General features: G+C 40.1%; 1 protein-coding gene across 1 annotated transcript in view; it reads left to right on the top strand.

Moving 5' to 3' along the window:
* Window positions 1-21,857, top strand: part of mmp28 (matrix metallopeptidase 28) — a 39,533-nt gene extending 17,676 nt beyond the window's left edge. The window contains exons 4-8 of the mRNA XM_036556714.1: window positions 4,699-4,920; window positions 6,685-6,930; window positions 15,906-16,052; window positions 17,648-17,815; window positions 20,548-21,857. Of these exons, the coding sequence (XP_036412607.1) occupies window positions 4,699-4,920; window positions 6,685-6,930; window positions 15,906-16,052; window positions 17,648-17,815; window positions 20,548-20,948 (1,184 nt within the window). The 3' untranslated portion in view covers window positions 20,949-21,857. The remainder of the gene's footprint in view (window positions 1-4,698; window positions 4,921-6,684; window positions 6,931-15,905; window positions 16,053-17,647; window positions 17,816-20,547) is intronic.
* Window positions 21,858-22,160: the final 303 nt, after the last annotated feature.

Raw genomic sequence — 22,160 nt, 5'->3', positions numbered from 1 at the left:
TGGGTGACCTTAAAGTAGGTTAATTCACTCCTTACAAGGGCTGTGTGGACGCTTTTGGACATACGGTGTGTGCAAGATGGAAATACTTCAGTGCCAGAATGTGAAGCCACACATTTAGAGCCTATAGGCTAATTTATTGTGGTTTATTCAGTGTAATAAGTGACGCTTCCGCCCTCCATGCTGTAGACTGGGGTTTGATCCCCCACCTGGACCAACACCCTACACTATAACACTAAGAGTCTTTGGGCAAGACCCCTAAAACTACCTCTGTGAAAAATTAAAGGTTCTGGATAAGAGCGTCTGCCAAATGCCATAAATGTACACTTATGTCAACAAATGTTCTTGCTTTGATCTTGTGTAACGTCCAGCGTCTGAACAGTGGCAGATTTTACCAGTGGTGGTTTTGGCAGAGTGGCAGCACCCGAGGATATTCACTGCAGATTTATAGAGTGAACTATCCATACAACCATCTCAGCCAACATTAAAAACATGCAAAACAACAGTAACCAACATGCTTATCTGTTCTGATAACCTGTGTTTGGAAAATAGCAGCTTTGTATTTAGATTCAGCTGCACTGAATTTATCACTGAATCCTGAATCCTATTTCCAAGTATGTCTACTTTACATGGGTCGTAATACATAATTGCACAGGCTCTATCATAACCATGTGGAATAACCATGTGAAGGCCGCAGTCTGACACCAGTGCAGTGTCAGGATGCTGAGGATGCTAGATTTACATGACCCCAACACTGCAACACTATTCACTATTAACCAGGCATCTGCTCACCACTGACACGTTGACACAAGGAAGAAGACATAACAGTTCAAATCAGACAAAGATGATGCGCCGTTACAAAACACCTCAGCAAATGTAAAACCTAAGCCATCAAGCATCCCTTGACAGTTACTGCTAATGATAATGTGACTTTAAGCTTTGGACATCTGGTTATGTCAGTGTTCTGTAGCAATTATAAAGTGTTACTAAGCACACTACATCTTATCAGTGTACATAAGCCTGCATCTGCTCACAGCAGGACAGATGTTTAGATGCGTTTTTACTCAATGCCATCACTGCACACATTCCTGTGGCTTCCTCATCCACAGCTGGCTCCAGGCTTTGCACACTCACACCCCCTTCAATCCCATGTCTCAGCCCTCTTAGGGACTCTTTTCCATATCTTCACTTCCCTTAGATTTATCTCACTTCTTCCTTCCAGGATCTGGAGGCCTGAAGTACAAACCTCAGTGAAAAATCTAATTTACACCCAAACGCCACCCCCCCCCCAAGACACATGAATGTAACATTCATGTGTCTTGGTAAGGGTTATGATCAGTTAGTGTTGTGCTAACTGGTTTCCAACTTATCTGTACACATGGATGAAAAAGGTTTAGGCTTTAAGTTTGCCGCTACTGTTTTCAGCTATGCAACATGCTTTTTACGTTTTTATTTGTTATTTTTTGCCAAATTATTTTAAGCATCTACTTTAAACACCCGACTTGTTTCTTTCTATGCTGAAAATTTGTTGCTCTTTCTGCATTTTTTTCCGGTGTTTCTGGTTTCTGGTCTTACAGCCCATTTTGTTTGGCGAATGGTATTGGGTTCATTTCTGGCTGATTCCAGGTTGTTTAGCTGCTCTTCTGTCACAGCTGCTGACAGTTTGGGAATTTAGTGTAGTCTCATCTTCAGAGTCTGACCAAATTGGCTGTCGGTCAAATGTGATCTTAAAAGTGTCCATTTTCTGTTTGTAGCAAAGTAAGAAGTAAAAACGTTCAAATGGCTCGAGCGTCTCCTACAGCTGTCAAAGTCGTTGCTTAGTAACAGTGTCTCAGCGGAGTGATACAGTGTTTGTGAAAAACCTGTGATGTTATGGTGAAATAACAGCACAGTTAGAACGCTTCTCAACCATTTAGCTTGTGTGGCCGGAACTAACTGTTGTATAAGTTGATATTAATGATTTGTTTTTTTCACACATTTGGGCCATAAACTTTAATATTTATATACTACATCGAACTTTTTCCTTTTAATAGGAAGTATCAGCCTCTTCTCGTCTAGGATGGCGATTATACAAGCTGTGTCATCACCTGAATTCCCTGATTAGAAGGACTGTTTGGACACTTTCTTATCCATATAGTGCATCTTGAACTCCTGCTACGCGATTCTGCGGTGGTCTCTTGTTTCTCCGCCCTTTAACTCACTGTGTTCTTGACAGGCAGTTAGTTTTTTCCTGTATTTAAGCTCTTTGTTTGTGGTTGTGTACACAGCACATGAACCCCAGTGAGCAATGCAAATGATCTGGTGATATGAACCCGTTTCACAAAGTGCTAAGGATACCATACCTCAGACAAGACTGTCATTTCGATGCTTGGGAAGCATGTAATTATGTTCAAGTCACAGAACCTCGGGTACATGTCGAGCAAATTGTTTACAGATCCCTCTGCGAGGAGCTCTTCATGGTTTACACAGCTGACAGAGTGGCCTATAACTCAAGGGAGCCCAGCAGAGACGCTAGTTGTGAGCCAGAATGCCGTAATGTATCCAAAAGCATGCAGGACCAACTGCTGACCTTACTTTCAAGACACATTGATTAAATGTTGTTGCCCATGCTAATCATTAAAATGAGCAAATCTCAAAATTTATATGCTCTGACATGCATTTAAGGGCGTGTATCCTACATTTTGGTTACATTTTATTTTTCCCTGAGGTCTGTTTATGACATTTGTGTGGTTTTATGTAACCAAAAACAGCCATAATTCATTTTTACGTGACCATTTTCCAAGATCTCTTTATGCCTTACAAGAAAACAGGCTGTTGTTGTTGCCTTTAATTCTGATGTATGTAAAAAACCTCTCCTTTGATTTGTTGCCTCATTCAAAAAGCAGTCCAGGCTGAAACAGTCATTATATCGCTAGTGTGAATGGAAACACTACATCAAACTCTCATATATGTAAAAAAATAATGACTAGGCCTGAAATAAAATGATTGAAAATGTTGTGCCTGATTAAAATTATTTACTAAACTAATTTATAAAGTATAACTAAAGAAAGAAAGTAAATTGGACTGTGAGGGAAAATGAGCGATGATAAGTGGAATTTTGTCTAATACTCTGCGTAAGAACTGGTGGGCCGCCCAGAAAACACTCAGCAAATCGCCAGTGGACCGCCAACTTTGCCATCAGTGGCCCACTGTCCTCTTGTTTTCAGGGTAATCAACTACATGAAACTTACTTTGAAAAAATAGGGGAAAAAAAGGTTTTTTTTATGGAAAACTTTTTTTTTCCCCTATTTTTTTCAAAGAGTATTAGACAAAATTCCACTTATAACCACTCATTTTACACTCACAGTCCAATTTACTGATTTTTCCTTCCTTCCTTTCTTTAGTTATACTTTGTAAATTAGTTTAGTAAATAAATTTAATCCAGCATTTTCATTTTATATCAGGCCTAGTCATTATTTTTTTCCTCTCACTTGTTTGTAATGTTTTTCTTAGTTTGTTTGAAGCCGACCTTATCAAGCCAGGGGACCGATATATGTGTGTTATCTGGGTAGATGTTTGGTGTCCACTTCTAAGTTTGCTTCCTAGTTTTGCTCTAAGCCTGGAGGTTTATGTAGCTAACAAGTAGTAGAAGCTTATACCCCACAGTATCTCACAGAAATCTCTGTGTGGAGTTGTTCAGCATCTTTAATAGACTTGATTATGTGGTTTCTGAAACTGTATAACTCACTGTTATTTATAAACATGGACTAAAGCGCATTAGCATAGCTAAAAACAGTAGTAGCCATCTTGCAGCTTCAATATCTGCACTTTTGTCCATTTTTATAGATAACAATGTATCACACAGTGTCAGAAACAACATAATCAAGCCTATCAGAGATTAGTGAACACCTCCACATGCTTTGAGACCAGTAATGATTTAGGCATGCAGTTAGCACCATGCTAATTGATGGGATATAAGCTTCTATGACTTAGCAACATTAGCCTCGTAGCTCCAGTGCTAGAACTAAAGAAGCAAACTTCAGACACCAAACACGTCTCAGCTGATTGACTGAATTTAGGGTATAGTCTCACAATATAGATTCATTTTCTTGTAATATTGACTTAGTATCTTGAAATAATGTCTGGTTTTGATATACTAAGTTCATATTTTAATATAGTACATCAACACAGCTGTGCTGTGTTAAAGAGCGCCGTGTGAGATCATTCTTACCCACTGCTATACGGCTCTACAACGAGTCTCATTACTGCAGAGACGGTACTGATCTCCTGCTGTCTGAACTGTGCTGAACCACATCACTGTATGCCTGCTGTCATGTAAATACAACAAATCTGTCTCATATGCCATGGAAATATGTAAATAGATATACTTTTATTTTATTTCTTTTGCTTTAACTTATGTCTAGATTTATTTCTTTTTTCTATTTTTCTGCATAGTATACGTAAGCTTCCCTTCGGGATCAATAAAGTTCTATCTATCTATCTATCTATCTATCTATCTATCTATCTATCTATCCATCCATCCATCCACCTACCTACCCACCGACCTATCTATTTATCTCTAACATTTTGACACAAAATGAAGAAATGAAGAAACTGAGACTTGTATGTGATTCTTTTCTTCTCTACCTGACAGGAACGAGCTTCCAGACTTTAAAGATCACTGTGGCTTTCTAATGATTTCAATCGTCCACTCTCTTAAAGGGGAGAAGTGGTACAAGCGTCACCTGACGTACCGCATCGTGAACTGGCCGCGGCACCTCTCGCAGGGTCCCGTGCGGCTGGCCGTGCAGATGGCCTTCCAGCTTTGGAGCAATGTGTCCGGGCTGGTCTTCCAGGAGGTCAGCCAGAGTCCAACAGACATCCGACTGGCCTTCTACGAGGGAGAGCACAACGACGGAACAAGCAATGCGTTCGACGGCCCAGGTACGAAGACCCCCAGTTCAGTGCTCTCTTTATTTATATCTGAATAGCATCCATACTAATGTGTTACAGTTACCACACTGGAAAGGAGCTTATTTGTAGGGGAAATTTCACAGACTTTTCAAAATTTTTTCATAATTTGCTGGTTGTGATTTTCTGGTTACTGGTTTTACTGGTGAAGATGTAAATAGAGTCATTCAGAGTGGTTAGATGTGAAATGATTCATTGTGACCACACGTCATTATCAGTTTTAGTATATTGTCCATGGTATAGTCAGAGAGGAACCGTCGGGACCTTCTAGTCATTCAGAGACGTTTTAATTGTTTCTACAAACCAACCAAATACATGTCTGTAATTTTTCATTCTTGTTGTATTTAAACTCTGCAGTAATACTCTTATGTCATTGTTAAGTGTTAGTTGGAATCAAAAGGGCTAAAATCTTTGAAACGACCAACCGAAAATTAGCCAATCAAAATTGTTTTCTCTGTGGTATCTAGGTAGCTAGAGCCATGTGAGCTCTACTATTGGTTAGGCTTTCAGAAATATAATTGTCTGTTACAAACTTCAAATGTCAAAATGGATCATCACTAGTCTACAACGATAAAAATAACTTGCATCACTATTAGCTTAGTGCTAACATACTACTAGAAATCCCATAGAAATTAATAGAAATTATTAGAAATGAGTATTATCATAAACATTGTTTTTTGCTCAAAATTTTTGCCTGAATTTTGACATTCAGCAGTGTCGACTCTACCTAATAAGCATCATAATCGGCTGCTTAGAGCCCTGGGGCACCCCTAACGAATTTTAGCCTTGCTAGAAAACCCAGCATTGTCCTGCATAGCTGATCACCAGCAAAACCAGCATATCGATGATGTCGGAAGAAAACCTCGTATCTCCATTTTTGTTGTTTTTCAGTTTTTGACATGATTTGAAAACGCCTGTTGTCCTTTTCATTGTCTGTGAAGTTACCATTTTGGAGATACAAGGTTTTCTTCCGACAGACCGTGTTTGTACGCTGGTCTGCTGCTCAACAGAAGTTGATATGCTGGTCATCACCAAAATCAGCATATGTTGAATTTGTTGCTGTTATGCTGGTCAACCAGCATGACCATGCTGGGGTGACCAGCTAAACCAGAACCAGACTAGCATAAACCAGCATAGACCATCTTAGACCAGCATGAAATGCTTGCTGGTCTGTGCTGTTTCAACAGAGGTAAATGAAATGAAATGACTGCTGAATCATGCCTCCAGAAGAAGAATGTACTCATCTGGAGCCAAAACATAGAAATAGATAGAGAAGTTGAGCAGAAAAAGCTAAAAGATTAGTATCTTTTTTGCCATTTGTTTTGACTATTCATTGGAAAACAAGAGTAGTAGTAGTTGATATGGATAGATTAGCCTTCACAATCCAAGCAGAGTGTTATTTTTAAACCATTTACAATGTGTAGGTCTAGAGGGAGTGCCTATGCGGATGGGCCCCCAATAAACCCATGCTTAGAGCCCCCAAAAGTCTAGAGTTGGCCTTGTGCCACGGTTTTTCGCTGGTAATAGTACATTACATTTCGTTGCATTTAGCAGTGTGAACACTCTACTTGCTAGTACACAACCAGTATTTTAGATCTGATAATGTGATGCACATTACCACGCAAAGCAACAAAGCCATTTCAGTTAGAAATGTCTGGTATGTTGTAATCAAGTCAGAGGGACTATAAAGCTCCATCTCAGACTCTCCTCTCTGTCATCTTTGCCTTTGTTTCCCAGGCGGTGCCCTGGCTCACGCTTTTTTCCCATGCCGGGGCGAGGCTCACTTTGACAAGGCGGAGCGCTGGACGCTGAATGGCCATAAAGGACATAACCTTTTTCTGGTGACCGCCCACGAGATCGGCCACACGTTGGGATTAGAGCACTCGCCCGTCCGTCACGCCCTCATGTCGCCCTACTATAAGAAGATGGGGCGCAGCCTGCTGCTCAGCTGGGACGACATTACAGCAGTGCAACAGTTATACGGTAAAAACTTCTGCTTCTTTGTGATTTATGGGCTTTATATTTACATTATATGTGCAAAAGTTTGTAGACAAAGTTACAAGAGTATTAATAGTGAGTTTGTGCTGCAGTAACAGGCTCTACTCGAGATTAAACAAGCTGTGTTAACACCTGTGCAAGAGGTGCACCTAAAAGTAACTAAATTCACTGTCCGGATATTTTCAGTAAAAGGCACAGAACCACATACATTCTCACACTCCACGTTTTCACTCTGCTCTCTGTGCTCTCTTTCCTGTCCAAAATGACTCTTTCCTGTTTTTTCTATTTTCCTGTCACTGACATATGAAACCGACAAATTAATTTCCTCCTTATCTGAAATTTAGTACTACAGATATTTGATATCAGCAGTTTTTTTAGTATGTACACTGGAATTACAAGGCTGGAAAACAATTATTCAGACACTTTTGTTTTGATATTTAATACACCTCCACTGTGTATACAGCCACTACAAATTTACACACATAATATCTTTTATAAGAAACCAAAAACTGTGAGTTCATAAGCAAAGACCAGTGGTCAGATTACATGTTTTGTTGACTTTCTAAGGGAACATTATGGGGGAAATAAGTGGAAAATGATGTAAATTACCTTAGTCTTGCCACTTTTTTTAAAAAAAGATGTAATTTTCAAAAATAATTTGAAAATTTGGTTGCAAATCAATTACCTGAAGCTAAATGCTGATAAAACCGAGGTTCTTTTAGTTGGAGCTAAAACCTTACTTTCCCGGGTATTGAATTTTTCAGTCAACATTGATGGTGTCGATATTAAGCCAGCCCACTTTGTTAAGAACCTTGGTTGTCTTCTTGATTCATCTCTCACTTTTGAGTCTCACATTAAGCTGGTCACCAAAACTGCATTTTATAATCTGCGTAACATAGCATGCTTACGCCCTATGCTGAGTAACACTGACGCTAAAATGTTGATCAATGTCCTCATCTTCTTTCGCATCGATTACTGTAACTCACTTTTCTATGGCCTTCCAGCTAAACTAATCAATCGTCTTCAGTACATCCAAAACTCAGCAGCCAGGGTTCTTACCTCCACCAAGCGCACAGCTCATATCACTCCTATTCTTCGACAGTTGCATTGGCTTCCTATTAGTTCAAGGATTAAGCACAAAATCCTTCTTCTTACCTTCAAGGCTTTACATGGTCTGGCTCCGACATACTTTTCTGCTCTCATTTCATTATATCGTCCCTCTCGTGCTCTCCGATCTTCTGATTCTGGACTCCTCACAGTTCCTTCAAGTAGACTCTCTACTATGGGTGGCAGATCTTTCAGTGCTGCTGCCCCCAAACTCTGGAATTCTCTACCTTCCACTCTTCGTAATTGCTCTTCTTTGTCTTCCTTCAAATCTCTGCTAAAAACCTTCCTTTTTTCTTCTCTTCTCTTCTTCTCTAGTCTTCTAGAATTTTTTTTGACACTGTATACACTACATAAGTTGAACTTATTATTATTATTATTATGTGAGTGAATTATCTACTACTGTCATCATATCTTCATCAGTAAAATGTTGATCTAGAGATCATTTGAGATCTATACATCATCTGTGTGTGTGATGTTAGTGCGTAAAGACGTACGACGTGGTGTGAAAAACTCTCGATTCAACGGCTTTGACTTTTAAATGATCATTTCAGGAGACTTGCAGCAGCGCACACTCATCATATTTTAGCCTGTTTTAATTATTAGTAATGACACTTCTTTCAGTTTTAACAACAAAATCTTACAGTGCATTTTTAACTGAACTCTTTGTGGGATAACTGAGTGAGGCTGAGTTCAAAGTTAGCAGTCATAGCAGGCGAACAGTCAAACTCGGCTGTTCTCAAACATCCATGAGGCAGGTTTCCACATGCACTGCCTGACACGTCCGTCTGTCAGTCCTCCAGCTCTTGTGGAGGAATGCACACCTCGCTACCTGGACTCACCTGCTCAGGCGTCGGGAATCTGGTTTTTTTGGCCGTTCTGGAGCACAAACACTTATGCTTCTGCTTTCCTCAATGCCTTCTAGGGCAAAGTCCCGCTTCTCTTCAGCAGAGGAGGATGTTTGAGTGTGCTTTCGGATAGCCGGCCCTATCAGATGGATTCAGACAATGCTGATCAGATAAAGCGCAAAGATACATTTTAGGAGATGTCTGTCTGTTTTGGGCACAGAATGAATGGGCATTTTAAGTGTTTTTTGAGTTGTCACTTATGTGGTCTCTTTTGCAGAAGGAGGTCTATAGGAAATGCCATTTGAGCTGCTTCTGAAGGGACTGTTTTCAGTGAGGCTTGTTTTGTGATTATATAACTGAAGGATGTATACAAATGTAATGCCTCGGGGACATGCACAGTCCTGACTGTGATATCACACTTTATTTTGACTGGGAAAAGCTCCAGATGCTGATTGTCATGAAGCTGAATTACCTTGGGCGATTGCCTTGGGCAACGTCAGTTTTTCTGAGGTTTGCAAACAAGAATGAACAAAATGCACCAGCAGGATAAAAGCTGTGGAGCACTGAGTACAGTGTTTTTTGAATTTGTGATAATAAACACAAACTATTTAAGAAGAAACAAGAGGAGAAATCAAACATTTGGTAAAAAGCAATGATAAAATAAGCTAAAGGCAAAAATGGACTATGCAATTTGAAGGAGTGGAAAAAGAACAGAGAAACTGTATTGAAGTGATACTTTAGCACTTTAGCAAGTGGTATTTTAGCAATATCTTACTCCAGGAGTTCCCTGCCTTTTGCAGCTCATCGACCACCCAACCGACCACAGAAGCTTCCTCTGCCCACAAGAAGATTTAATCGGCTTATCAGATGCAAAAAACCCACAATAATCAATGTAGCCTAGTGAATTTCACTTGACTACATAATCAGGCAACATGAGGAACAGCAAAACAATTCCCAGATTTTTCAGTTTGAAGCCATTTATCTATGCTGAATGAATTCCATACAAAGAAAAAGTGTTTTACTGAACTTGTACAGATTTTTTGCCGGACCAGTAACTGAGCTCGACCTTGACATTTGATGTATTATCTTTGTAAATAATTATCACAACATTAATAGTTGTCATATTTGACATTACTGGTTTGGTTAAACCTCTATGTATTGTAATGAATGACTCCAGGCAGCCCCCTGGCAGCACCATAACGATCCACTGGGGGGCCCACAGGTTGAAAACCACTGTTTTACTAAATTAAAAGTGGAAATGTGGAGCTAAAAATACATAAAAGTCAGAAAGTATTGACATTTAAACAATAAGATGTATAACAATACAACTACAACGTATTGTATTATTCAGTATGAGCCTCACAACTCAATACGCACACAAACCGTACATTTAACATAATAAATATATTTTAATGTTAAATTGTATTACATTATAGTAAATATTACCTAAGCAAGCCCTCTGAAAATATCACTTCATTGTTACCTCTAAACTGAGAGCAGGGAGAAAAAGCACAGCATATGTTAGCTCACGGCTAATATATTAGCTTGTGGCTAGTGGATTATATGCAATAAAATATTGTACTTTCATCATTTTGAATGATGAACAACACTCTGATAAGCATATTAACAGGAGGCACTCCTTATTTTTGCTGTATCGAAAAATGATCAAATAAAGAAACCACTGCACTGTATCATATATCGTAATGAACTTAGTGAATCGTTACACCCCCTTTTACAAACATGCAAACGATTCTTAGATACATTGCGATGCGGACGTGAACAATTCTGAATCGATTCACAAATGTCAAAAATCGATTTTCTAAATATTTAATTTATAACATAAGGTTGACGGAACGCAAAAAGCAGAACTTGGAAGTGCGGAAGTGCAGCACCCGGACAGTCTGTGACGGCACACAACAAAAACACTGCTGGATGAGCGAGAAATCCGACCAGCACCCTCTGCATTAAAAGCCAGGTTAGGTCAGGAGTCGACAACCCAAATGTTACGAAGAGCCATTTTGTCCTTTCAACAAAGATCAAACCACCTTGGGAGCCACAACATTTAATGTCCAGTATGTCTCAGTATGTGATAATGTCCTAGTATAGGCTAAAAATATAAACAAAATCGCAGACTTACTTCGCTCTGCTTTAAGCTTTAGCTATAGCTGCTTTTCCTCCCATCTCCACCACGTTCAACTGTTTTACGAGGCTGAAGTCGCTTCTTATTCTCCAGCTTCTTGTTCGAATTTTCCCGTTCCACCATAAATTCTGCCTGAGGCGCCAGAATGTAAATGCAGCACCATTTAAGGTGGACCGGGAAAATTTAAAAGAGATGCGACTTCAGCTTCGCAACTTTTTGGTGTTTGACAGTCTCTCGTTGCAGGTTTAACATTCCAGGAAACCAACTGCGCTGCTTATAAATGCAAATTCAAAAGAGAAGCGACTTCAGACCTGCAGTCTGCACGCCAGTTCATGTCTGCGTGAACATCCATATCATCTTATGTCACTGTAACTACATTTTACGGCAGATGAGTGACAGCAGTGTCTCATGTTCTCCAGTCAAGAGCAGTGAATGAGAGCCTTCCAGTTCACTTGCCACATCACTTCCATTTAATTTATTAATAAAAGATATTGGAAGTAAATTCATTATGGATCATTATAAATACTTTGCTTTAAAAGTCCTCATACAGTGAGAAAATAGAAATCCTGTATAGAAAAAGATGCATCAATAATCGTTTTATAATCACAATCATAATCAAATCGAATCGTGAGGTGCCTAGAGATTCCCACCCCTAGCACACATTAAATAATTTAGCAAATAAATGTTTTCTTATTTTGTGGTGTGTGATGCGGCGACTGATGGGCTGTACTAGGACTGTTTCTTGATTAAATGTTTTAATAAAAACCAATAAATTAAAATGCAAAGGACTCGAAAGGAAAAATAATAGAAAAAGGTAAACATATCCTGGCCTTCATGATTTGCAGCAGGTAATTCTGAAGGTCTAAATGAAAATATAAGAATTAAAAATATGCATGTTTTTATTCAAGAAATGCAACTGACTATAAGTCAAAGTATTTAATTCCTATAATACCTGAATACAAAGTACACACACACACACACACACACACACACACACACACACACACACACACATTTTCTAAGCTGCATGTCCTTCCGGGTAAGGGGGGTGGCTGCTGGAGCCTATCCCAGCGGTCATTGGGCGGAAGGCAGGCAACACCCTGGACAGACCGCCAGCCCATCGCAGGGCAGACATATACATTAACACTCACACACACACACACACACACACACACTCACACACACACACACACACACACACACACACACACACCTAGGGGCAATTTAGCCTGTCCAGTCAGCCTGACTGCATGTCTTTGGACTGTGGGAGGAAACCCACCCAGACACTGGGAGAACTCCACACAGAAAGGACCCTGGTCACCCGGCCGGGGAACCGAATCCAGGCCCTTCTTGCTGTGAGGCAACGGTGCTGAGTACAAAGTACAGATTATACAAAATCATACACAAGCATGTATGCAGTAATGAAGTACAGTAGTTTAGTATTTACCACAGCTGGCAGTTTATGCGGTTGACATACGCTGGTTGTCATTGTTTCAGGCTCTTTTTTATGACCATATCCATCACATAGAAAAATGCATGGCATGTTTGACATTGTTTATCATACCTACAAAACATATCTATCCCTAACCTGCAGTGCTCATCATTCTGAGAGAGAATGAGTGGAATTGTTTTCAGCCCTGACCTCACCTTAAACCATATTCCCACTGGAGCCTGTTGGTGCTCGCTGCAGGCTTGTCTCTGATGCCTGTAGGACTGTGTCTTCTCCCTGGATCTCAGGCTAATTGCTGCTCAGTGATAACAACCAGACTCCACACCAACCCAAATAGCTTTACTCCCACACACAGTATCTGACCTTCACTAACTCTTATGGACACCAAACAGAAATTCACACAACTTTTGAGTGTTCACCTCTTTTCTGTGTAAATCTCGTTCAGCTTCTTTGTTTGATGTGTTCGTCTCCTTTTCTCAGTGAGGTTCTTCTTGACAGCTACACATCCTTTCAGACCCACAGCGCTGAGCTGTCTTCTCACAGTGGAAGGATGGACAGAAACACCTGTGTCAGATCTGAAGCAGCTTGACTTTCTCCTCTCTCTCAAAGATGAAAGCTTTAAGTGCTGCTTATCTGATGGGAGCAGTTTTGGTGTCTACCAGGTCTTCCAGGTGGTTATTAGGAGACACATTTTCTCTGTAGATTTTTTGAATTCCAGTTTTGGAACCTGTTTTTGTAACTTATTTCCCTTTTTCTTTCTCAGTTGATTGGTGATCTTATATTAATAATTTGTACTAAATGACTGGAAATTAAACAAACAAAGGTGGTAAATCATTAGCAGATTACAATGTAACAAACTACTGATTATGTTTGGAGTAATCCTAAATTGTATTTTAGCATTCTAGATCTGGTCTGTCAAGTCTGCAATAAGCTTTTAACCAAATGCTAGTCAGTACAAACCTTTTTATTCTGTTTTGTAGACGAACACTCAACCTAGTTCATTCATATGTACTGTCTCTTAAGCTTTAGGCCTGACAAACAGTGGAAGTGATCTATATCCTGTGGACTGGACACATATCCAGAGTTCATCCACCCAGAACCAAACACGAGACATGTAGTCTCCTTCTGGAGAGACAGCTCCACTCTCCATATCATCAGCCCCAGAGTCTTTCCTCCACAGCTCTCCTCTGGGGATGGAGATGTTATCCGCGGCCTGAACAAATGTTTGCTCAGCCTTTTGCAAACAAAATGGGTGTGCGGCCGTCCTGGGCCTTATCAGAGGAAGCATTGTGTTATACTCGTGTGTTAAACGTCGGGACGTTTTCCTCACATTCATAAACATCCATGTTTTCAGTATCTGTTCTCTGTTTGAAGGAGTAGTTTGGCGAAAAACTACATTTACCCACTTTTTCACTTAGGTGTAGTCAGTCAGCCAAGACGTGGCTAAACCAGGGGTCGCAAAGGAGATTTTGTCCTTTCAAAAAAAATCAAACCACCTTGGGAGCCAAAACATTTTTGTCCATTTTTCCATCTTGGCTGTAAATATGTCTCAGTATTTGCTGATGTACTAATATAGACTAAAATATAATATAAATGAAAAAACACAGACTTTGCTCTGCTTTAAGCTTTAGCTCAGCTATAGCCACTTTTCTTTTCCCGCATCTCCGGCAGGAAACTTTTCCACAAAAGCAGAACAGTTTCTTGTAAAATGTCTCTCAATGTTTGTTTTTTTTATGAGGATGAAGCCAGCTTCCTGTTCCACCTTAAATGGTGCCTGAGGCACTAGGATGAAACCGGTGCACCTTTTAATGTGGAACAGGAAGATTCTAATAAGACTTGCTCTTTGTGACTTTTTAGTGTTTGAAAGTTTCTCGTTGCAGATTAAACGTATCAGGAAACCAGCTGGAGTGATTATAAACACAAATAAGTCTATTCATCTCCAAATTATCAATGTTCGTCTGAAATCTCCCTCTTTGCCGTCTGCGCTGATCTTCAGGGTTAAAGGGTGATTTAGCAGTTCTACATTAACTCCAGACCATTTATTGTTAAACTGTGTTGAACGATCAGCAGAGCTTTATTTTACTGTAAAGGAGGATTATTTTATTTTTACCTGCAAATCTAATTCTGCTGTGGAGCCACAACAGGACAGTAAAAGAGCTGCGTGTTACCAACCTCGGTCTAGAATATTTCTGTTAGCTGTGTGCTTCAGCACAGCCCTGCTCTGTTTCTACTGCTTTGAGGCTGAGCTGTTGTTGCTCCTAGATGCTTTCATTTCACAATAATAGCACTTACAGTTGACAGGGGCAGATCTAGCAGGGAAGAAATTTAATGAACTGACATGTGGCAGGGCTGACATCCTATGGCAGAGCTATGTCTAAAGTCACTGAGCTCAGTACAACCCATTCTACTGCCAGTGTTTGTCTATGGCAACTGCATGGCTATGTGCTTGATTTTGTACACTTGTTAGCAATGGGTGTGGCTGAAACTCCTGAACTCAGTTATTAGGATACTTTTGGCCATATAGTGTATACATGCATATTTTATACAACAAATTGCAAATAACACATCTTCTACACAACTATGGTGTTTTTGAAGATTTTAATGCACAATTTCTGTTTATTTGATTGAAACATACATATTTTCGTATGTATGATTTTTTTTTCTCTCCAATTTGTTAAATTCAGCAAACAGTGAGTGGGCAGGATGTTGCATCATAAAAAAGACCTCAAGGGACCTTCATGCTGCAATGCCAAAGTCAGCAGTCACTTTTTAGTCATGGTTAAGGTTCATCCAGGTGGTGTGACCCCAGAAAAAAACATGAAAATTTGTTTTTATGTATTATGTGTTATGATGAATGATCATAATGTCTGTTTATTTAAAAATGTAAAACCTTGTGTTCAAGGATAGAGGTTCATACAGGTGTCTAAGTACAAAGACTAGTGTATACACGTTTTCTATAAAACAATATTTTTTATTAATGTTTGGTTGCGTTTGGTAAAACTGATGATCCTGTTTCATAAATTTCTAGCAATATAAAAGCCATGAAACAAATACCAAAACATTGACAACATATTTTTTAATATATATCTATTTTTAAATTTAAGTTTCTAAAATTATTGTCATTGACTATCATTGTAAATGTTACAGTATTCACAGTATGTTAAGATATATGAGTGAGTATTATGGGAAATTTCTAGCTGTTGCTTAGCTACAGAGTCAAAGATATTTAGATGTTGCCTTTAAGTTTACTTTCCCACAGTGCAGGCCTTCCCCTGCATACTAAATATAGCTGAAAGTTTCTTTCAATCATCAGGAGATTACATGTCTCACAGAGTATATCAGTCGCATGAGAGCTGCACTGTATCACTCTACATTTCTGATTTACAGTTTCAAGCTCTGTTTGTGTGTGTTTGTGTAGGTAAGCCATCTGGTGGTGCTGCGGTGCAGATACCAAGCCGGGCTCTGAGCTGGGCCATGCAGGACTGGGAACTAGCTGAGGAACCTACAGACAGGAACCTTTCCCAGCCGCACTATTGCCAAGGCCTGTTCGATGCCATCACAATGGGTAAGGCTATAACATGAACATGACAGGCACCAAATTTACACCACTGCTTTACCCCCAATGTAGTGAATCAGCTAAGGCATTTCGTGTCTTGGAGTGGCGCTAATGAGGCTAATGTAGATAACAGGTAATGGAAGCTTATAGATGATGATTTTACTTTTCTATAAATATTAGCCGGTTTCACAGTGTGCTGCACTACAATCCCCAGCATGCACTGCAACATAATGTGCACTCCCACCCCCCTCTCCCCAGCAACAATCAATGGGATAGCAGTTACCCCACAATTCTAAAACACCTGTCATATCAGAGAACGTGTAGACAGGACAGTTACTGCTCTGTAATGTCTTCAGGGTTTCTCAAACACTAGAGGGCGCTCCTGAGAGAGTCCAAAATGAATGGGTTAAGATGGAGCATTTGAGCAAAATCATAGTTCATAAATGCTTAAACTTTTTTAATATTACAGAATACAATTTGTTCCTGAACACAGAACAGCATAAAACATTTTAACACTGCTGTTATGTTTTTAAGAGCATTTAAACTCGAGTTGCAGGAGTTTAGAACGGCGTCTCATGTACGTCCATGACATTGGTCAGCATGAACAGCCAATGAGCTGCTCCGCTCACCAACCAATCAGCACACAGTAGCAGTAAAGTTAGCATTGTACTGCCCAATAAAATTATATATGCATATATATATATATATATATATATATATATATATATATATATATATATATATATATGTATGTATAATTTTTTCATTTATTTCAGATATTGATTTTAAAGACTACTGTAAGTGCCCGAATTTTGCTGGTGACATTTTGGCATCATTTGAATAAACGATGGCCAGTTTGGGTTGTGGTTATAGCAAAACATTATTTATTCTCTGGATCATGGACATGTTGAGATTTTTTAATATGGCCCCGGCCTAAATCATCACATACTTGCCTCGAACTATGCAAAGTTGTTTCAGTAATTTCTAACTGACTTGAATTTGTAGTTTCTGACATTGTTATTGCTAATGCTAACTAGTGGCTAAACACTTTCATTACTGTTTAGCTACACTAACCTCATAAAGTATTATGCAAAAGTCAGAGACCATCCTTCGTTTATTTTATTTCCAGTCTAAACAGCCAATGAGTACAAGCAATTTTAAAGAGATATTTCTGAGGCGATTATATAGATGATACATGCTGTCAAGAAGAACCTCAGGAGACGGACACAAAAGAAGAACATCTGCACTAGAACACGAAAACTGGACATCTGAGATGTGGATTAAGATTTTAGTTCAACAGGTTTAAAGTTGTAATTAGATTGCGAGAAGCAGAAAATACAACCAACTTCTGAGACTGAACTTTGGAAAAACAGAAGAATGGGAGCTGTAAAAAAGGCATTTTCTCTTAAATATACAGTATATTTTCTGTTTTTTTCTGAACACTGAAAAATGAATAAGTGGCTGTGTTGGCTGTAAATTAATTGAATGAAGGGTGGTCTTTGACTTTTGTACTGTACTGTAGCAGTACTGTAGCTGTGAAAGACCGAAGAAGTAAACTTTGAAAAATGGCCCTGATTTTACATGTTCACACGTTCTTATTACAGATGGGAATGGGACAGTGCTGGTCTTTAGGGGTGGGCTGTTCTGGACGGTGTCATCTGAGGGAAATGTAAGCAGCCCCCTTATTCTTCAGCAGCGCTGGCCTCACCTCCCATTCGCCATCGAGGCTGCAGCCTTCTCCCCATTGGACGGCAAGCTGTACTTTTTTAAAGGTGGGCTATCATTACTGTTGCAGGTGTCCTAACTTTATTCCATCCCACACATAAAGCAGGCTCGAATATGAGATCCAGAGAGTGTTTCCCACCCTCAAACAGCTTTGAGAAACAAGCAACTGGCTGAGGCCTCCTACGTTCTTAAATTGCTCTCCTATTTAAATCATGGGAGAGTAAAATACTGCTGTTAATGCTGTAAACACAACAACCCAGATGTCTGCTGACTCAGTTTTTCTAATCTTGTTTAAGAATCCCCCCCCCCACCCTTCTTTGCAGGGCAGGGCTTAGAAGGCAGCTACTATTCAGCTTCAGTCTTTTTTGACTGACTGTCATATTTGCTTCTAGAATTTGCTATTTTGATTTGATATTTAGTGGAATCCATTCATTTATCTACCCATGCAAAACATGCTTAATGCTTGTTTTCGAGTGTCTGTTTGCCCCTTGGAACTGGGGTAGTGTTTAAAATCTTCCCCACGAAATGGAACAACCCTCAAATAAAAAGAGCATTACTTCATTAACAGCTACTAGTGCTGCTCTGTAGGCGACCCTGCCAGTCTGCAGTGATAGCAGAGGAGGGTAAAGTTCAGCTCCTCACTGCTGGGCTTTAGTTACATTTAGGCCATCATATGCCTTCAAAGAGGGGGGGCAATTATTTATTATCACCCACCCCTAATTCTTCAGTGATATGAAGCTGAAGTCAGATATTCACCAGCTTCTCGTTCGAATTTTCCTGTTCCACCTTAAATGGAGCAGCAGTTACATTCTGGTACTTCAGGCGTCAGAACTGCTGGACTATTTAAGTTAGCTAGCTAGCTACCGAGACATTAGCATGCTATTACCGATTTTTATGCTTGTTTTGAAGAAAATGAACACAATACATTAAAACAACATTAAACTTAGATAATACAATGGTTATCGTAATTTTTCAACCGAGAAAATTCTCACATTTGTGGGTTTCTTTGGTCTCTTGTTCAGCCATCTTGCTGGTTTTTCTTCTTTTCTCATAAAACTCTGTTTGGAGTCTCTGAAAAACCTCCGTTTGGAGGGCCATGTTGCCCAAACACTTCACCCTACCCTTCTATCTCAACAGGAATCGGGACACCCTACCCCTAGACATGAATGTGCAAAACAGAGGGCTAAGGGCTCAGTGGTAGGGGTGAGGAGTGAAATGGGATTGGGCCTAAATGTGGCTAAAGAGTTCAATTTTTACTTCAGATAATTTTTTTTTATGAGGTCAAATGTCATATGTACACTAGTGTATAGTGTACAAGTTTGGAATCATATTTTTCCACAATAAAAAAACAATTTAGTTGCAGATAAATATATGAAATGATTCTAATATGTTCATCTAAACAACTTAGATGAAGAGATTGTAGATAATCAATTGGAGGCTGTATAAACATCTAAAATGATAAACAGAGCTGTAAAAGACTCTGAAATGACAGAGATTATACATACATACATACATCATCTAAACCGCTTATCCTTCTGGGTCACGGTGGGGTGCTGGAGCCTATCCCAGCTGTCATTGGGCGGAAGGCAGGATACACCCTGGACAGGTCGCCAGTCCATCGCAGGGCAGACAGACAGACAGACACATTCACACACTCACTCACACCTAGGGGCAATTTAGCATATCCAATTGGCCTGACTGCATGTTTTTTGGACTGTGGGAGGAAACCCACACAGACACGGGGAGAACAGGCAAACTCCACACAGAAACTACCCGGTCGCCTGGCTGGGAATCGAACCCAGGCCATTCTTGATGTGAGGCAACAGTGCTACCCACTGCGCCACCGTGCCGCTCCCCGACAGAGATTATGTTCTAAAAAAATAATAATATCCAGAATGCCTCATATTTCAATCTGGATAAAACTAAAATTGGACAAACTAAATGTGGATAAAACTAAAATTGTAAACATAATTTTTGTATTATTTATCATTTTATTTCATCTAACATCTCCCAAATAACCTGAATGGTGTCTACCTTATGATATATACCCCAATCATGCATATCGTTATGACCACCTCCTTGTTTCTACGCTCACTGTCCATTTTATCAGCTCCACTTACTATATAGGTGCACTTTGTAGTTCTACAGTTACAGACTGTAGTCCATCTGTTTCTCTGCATACTTTGTTAGCCCCCTTTTACCCTGTTCTTCAGTGGTCAGGACCCCCATGGACCCTCACAGAGCAGGTACTATTTGGGTGGTGGACCATTCTCAGCACTGCAATAATACTGATGTGGTGGTGTGTTAGTGTGTGTTGCGCTGGTACGAGTGGATCAGACACAGCAGTGCTGCTGGAGTTTTTAAACACCTCAGTGTCACTGCTGGACTGAGAATAGTCCACCAACCAAAAATATCCAGCCAACAGCATCCTGTGACCACTGATGAAGGACTAGAGAATGACCAACACAAACTGTGCAGAAGCAGATGAGCTATTGTCTCTGACTTTACATCTACAAGGTGGACTGACAAGGTAGGAGTGTCTAATAGAGTGGACAGTGAGTGGACAGTGTTTAAAAACTCCAGCAGCACTGCTGTGTCTGATCCATTCGTACCAGCACAACACACACTAACACACCACCACCACGTCAGTGTTACTGCAGTGCTGAGAATGATCCACCGCAAGTACATAAAATCATAAGTGACTCTAAAGTTGTGTGGTGCGTATGTCATCACCATCTACATTATATATACATGTTTATCTTTACTCTTTGTTTCCCAGGTAAGCGAATGTGGCGGTACTCCGGCACCAACCTGGACCCGGGGTTCCCCAGGAAGAGCAGCGAGTTGGGCCTGCCGCGCCACCTGGACTGTGCCTTCTTCTACAGCCCTTTGGGCCGCATGGTACTTTTTAAAGGCTCACGCTACTTTGTGCTCAACCTAGAGACGCTTCGTTCTGAGCCGTACTATCCACGCAGCCTTGCAGACTGGAAGGGGGTCCCCAGGGGGGCTAACGGGGTGCTGACCAGGCCGGACGGCCGCCTTTACTTCTTCCGAGAGCAGAAGTACTGGAGGTTCGACCCAGGGAAGGTGCGGGTCACTCGGACCGGGCAGTGGGCCGAGACGTTAGAGTGGACCGGCTGCCACAGGACTCTCTCAGAACAAAGCAATGACACACTGTGACCAGCAGGGGGAGCCAGAGACATGAAACAGCTATTGACTTGAGGCAGTGGTCCTCCAGATGGTCTCCATTCATCCTTATGCTTATCATCCTTACGAATTAGGTTGTAGCAAAAATGTGGATTGTCTGTGAGGCTCTGATGATCCGGACTGAAGACTGATTTGATTAGAACGAAATAAAAGGGATCGAAAACTGAAAAAGAACAATATTTTTCATAGAATGTAACTGAGAACAGCAGCAAAATCAAGCTATTTTACAAACTTGGTCAGCTAGTAAATAGCTTTCTAAGTTTGTTACAGGTTATTTTTATAGGATCCATGATTTTATTGGTTCGTACTAAAAAGAAACAGTGTTTTGTCAGTTCTGCTCCAGCATTCTACACCTTCCCTATTCACTCTGATCAGAATAAAATTAAAAATACAGCTAATAATGTTCTTCTAATAAAGCCTACTGTGCGTATAACACAATAACACCAAATCAAGTTGAACAAGAAATGATAATGTTATTAACCTCATTTTAAAACAAAGTATTGTTCCTCTTTGGTCTTCTGTTTTTGTCCTGTGTTAAGTCATTTCTAATCTCCAGTTAAGGAGAGGGCCACGTGCAATTCAGTAAAAACCTGAGACTTTCTTGGAAAGTTGTCATGGAAAACCATGTTTTTCCTTGTCTGAACAACCTGGACAGTTTTGTTTTGTTTGTGAACTGCAGCCTAAAAATATAAAAAAATGTTCATGTGTATAGGACTGTAAAAGTATTATTATGAAAATTTGCATTTGTTGCATATATGTAATCTCAATAATGAGCATAACTGTACTGTAATTCCAGTTTAAAACTGATGTATTTTAAATAATGCAAGCTAATATGTGAGAGCTGTGTAATCTACACCGATCAGGCATAACATTATGACCACCTCCTTGTTTCTATGCTCATTGTCCATTTTATCAGCTCCACTTACTATATGGTGCACTTTGTAGTTCTACAATTACAGACTGGTAATCGCTGGTCTGAGTGGATCAGACACAGCAGTGCTGCTGGAGTTTTTAAACACCTCAGTGTCACTGCTGGACTGAGAATAGTCCACCAACCAAAAATATCCAGCCAACAGCGTCCTGTGGGCAGCGTCCTGTGACCACTGATGAAGGACTAGAGGATGACCAACACAAACTGTGCAGCAGCAGATGAGCTATCGTCTCTGACCTTACATCTACAAGGTG

Source organism: Colossoma macropomum, unplaced genomic scaffold (genome assembly GCF_904425465.1).
Source record: "Colossoma macropomum unplaced genomic scaffold, Colossoma_macropomum, whole genome shotgun sequence".
Classification (NCBI taxonomy): Eukaryota; Metazoa; Chordata; class Actinopteri; order Characiformes; family Serrasalmidae; genus Colossoma; species Colossoma macropomum.
This window is presented reverse-complemented; position numbering and strand designations above follow the sequence as displayed.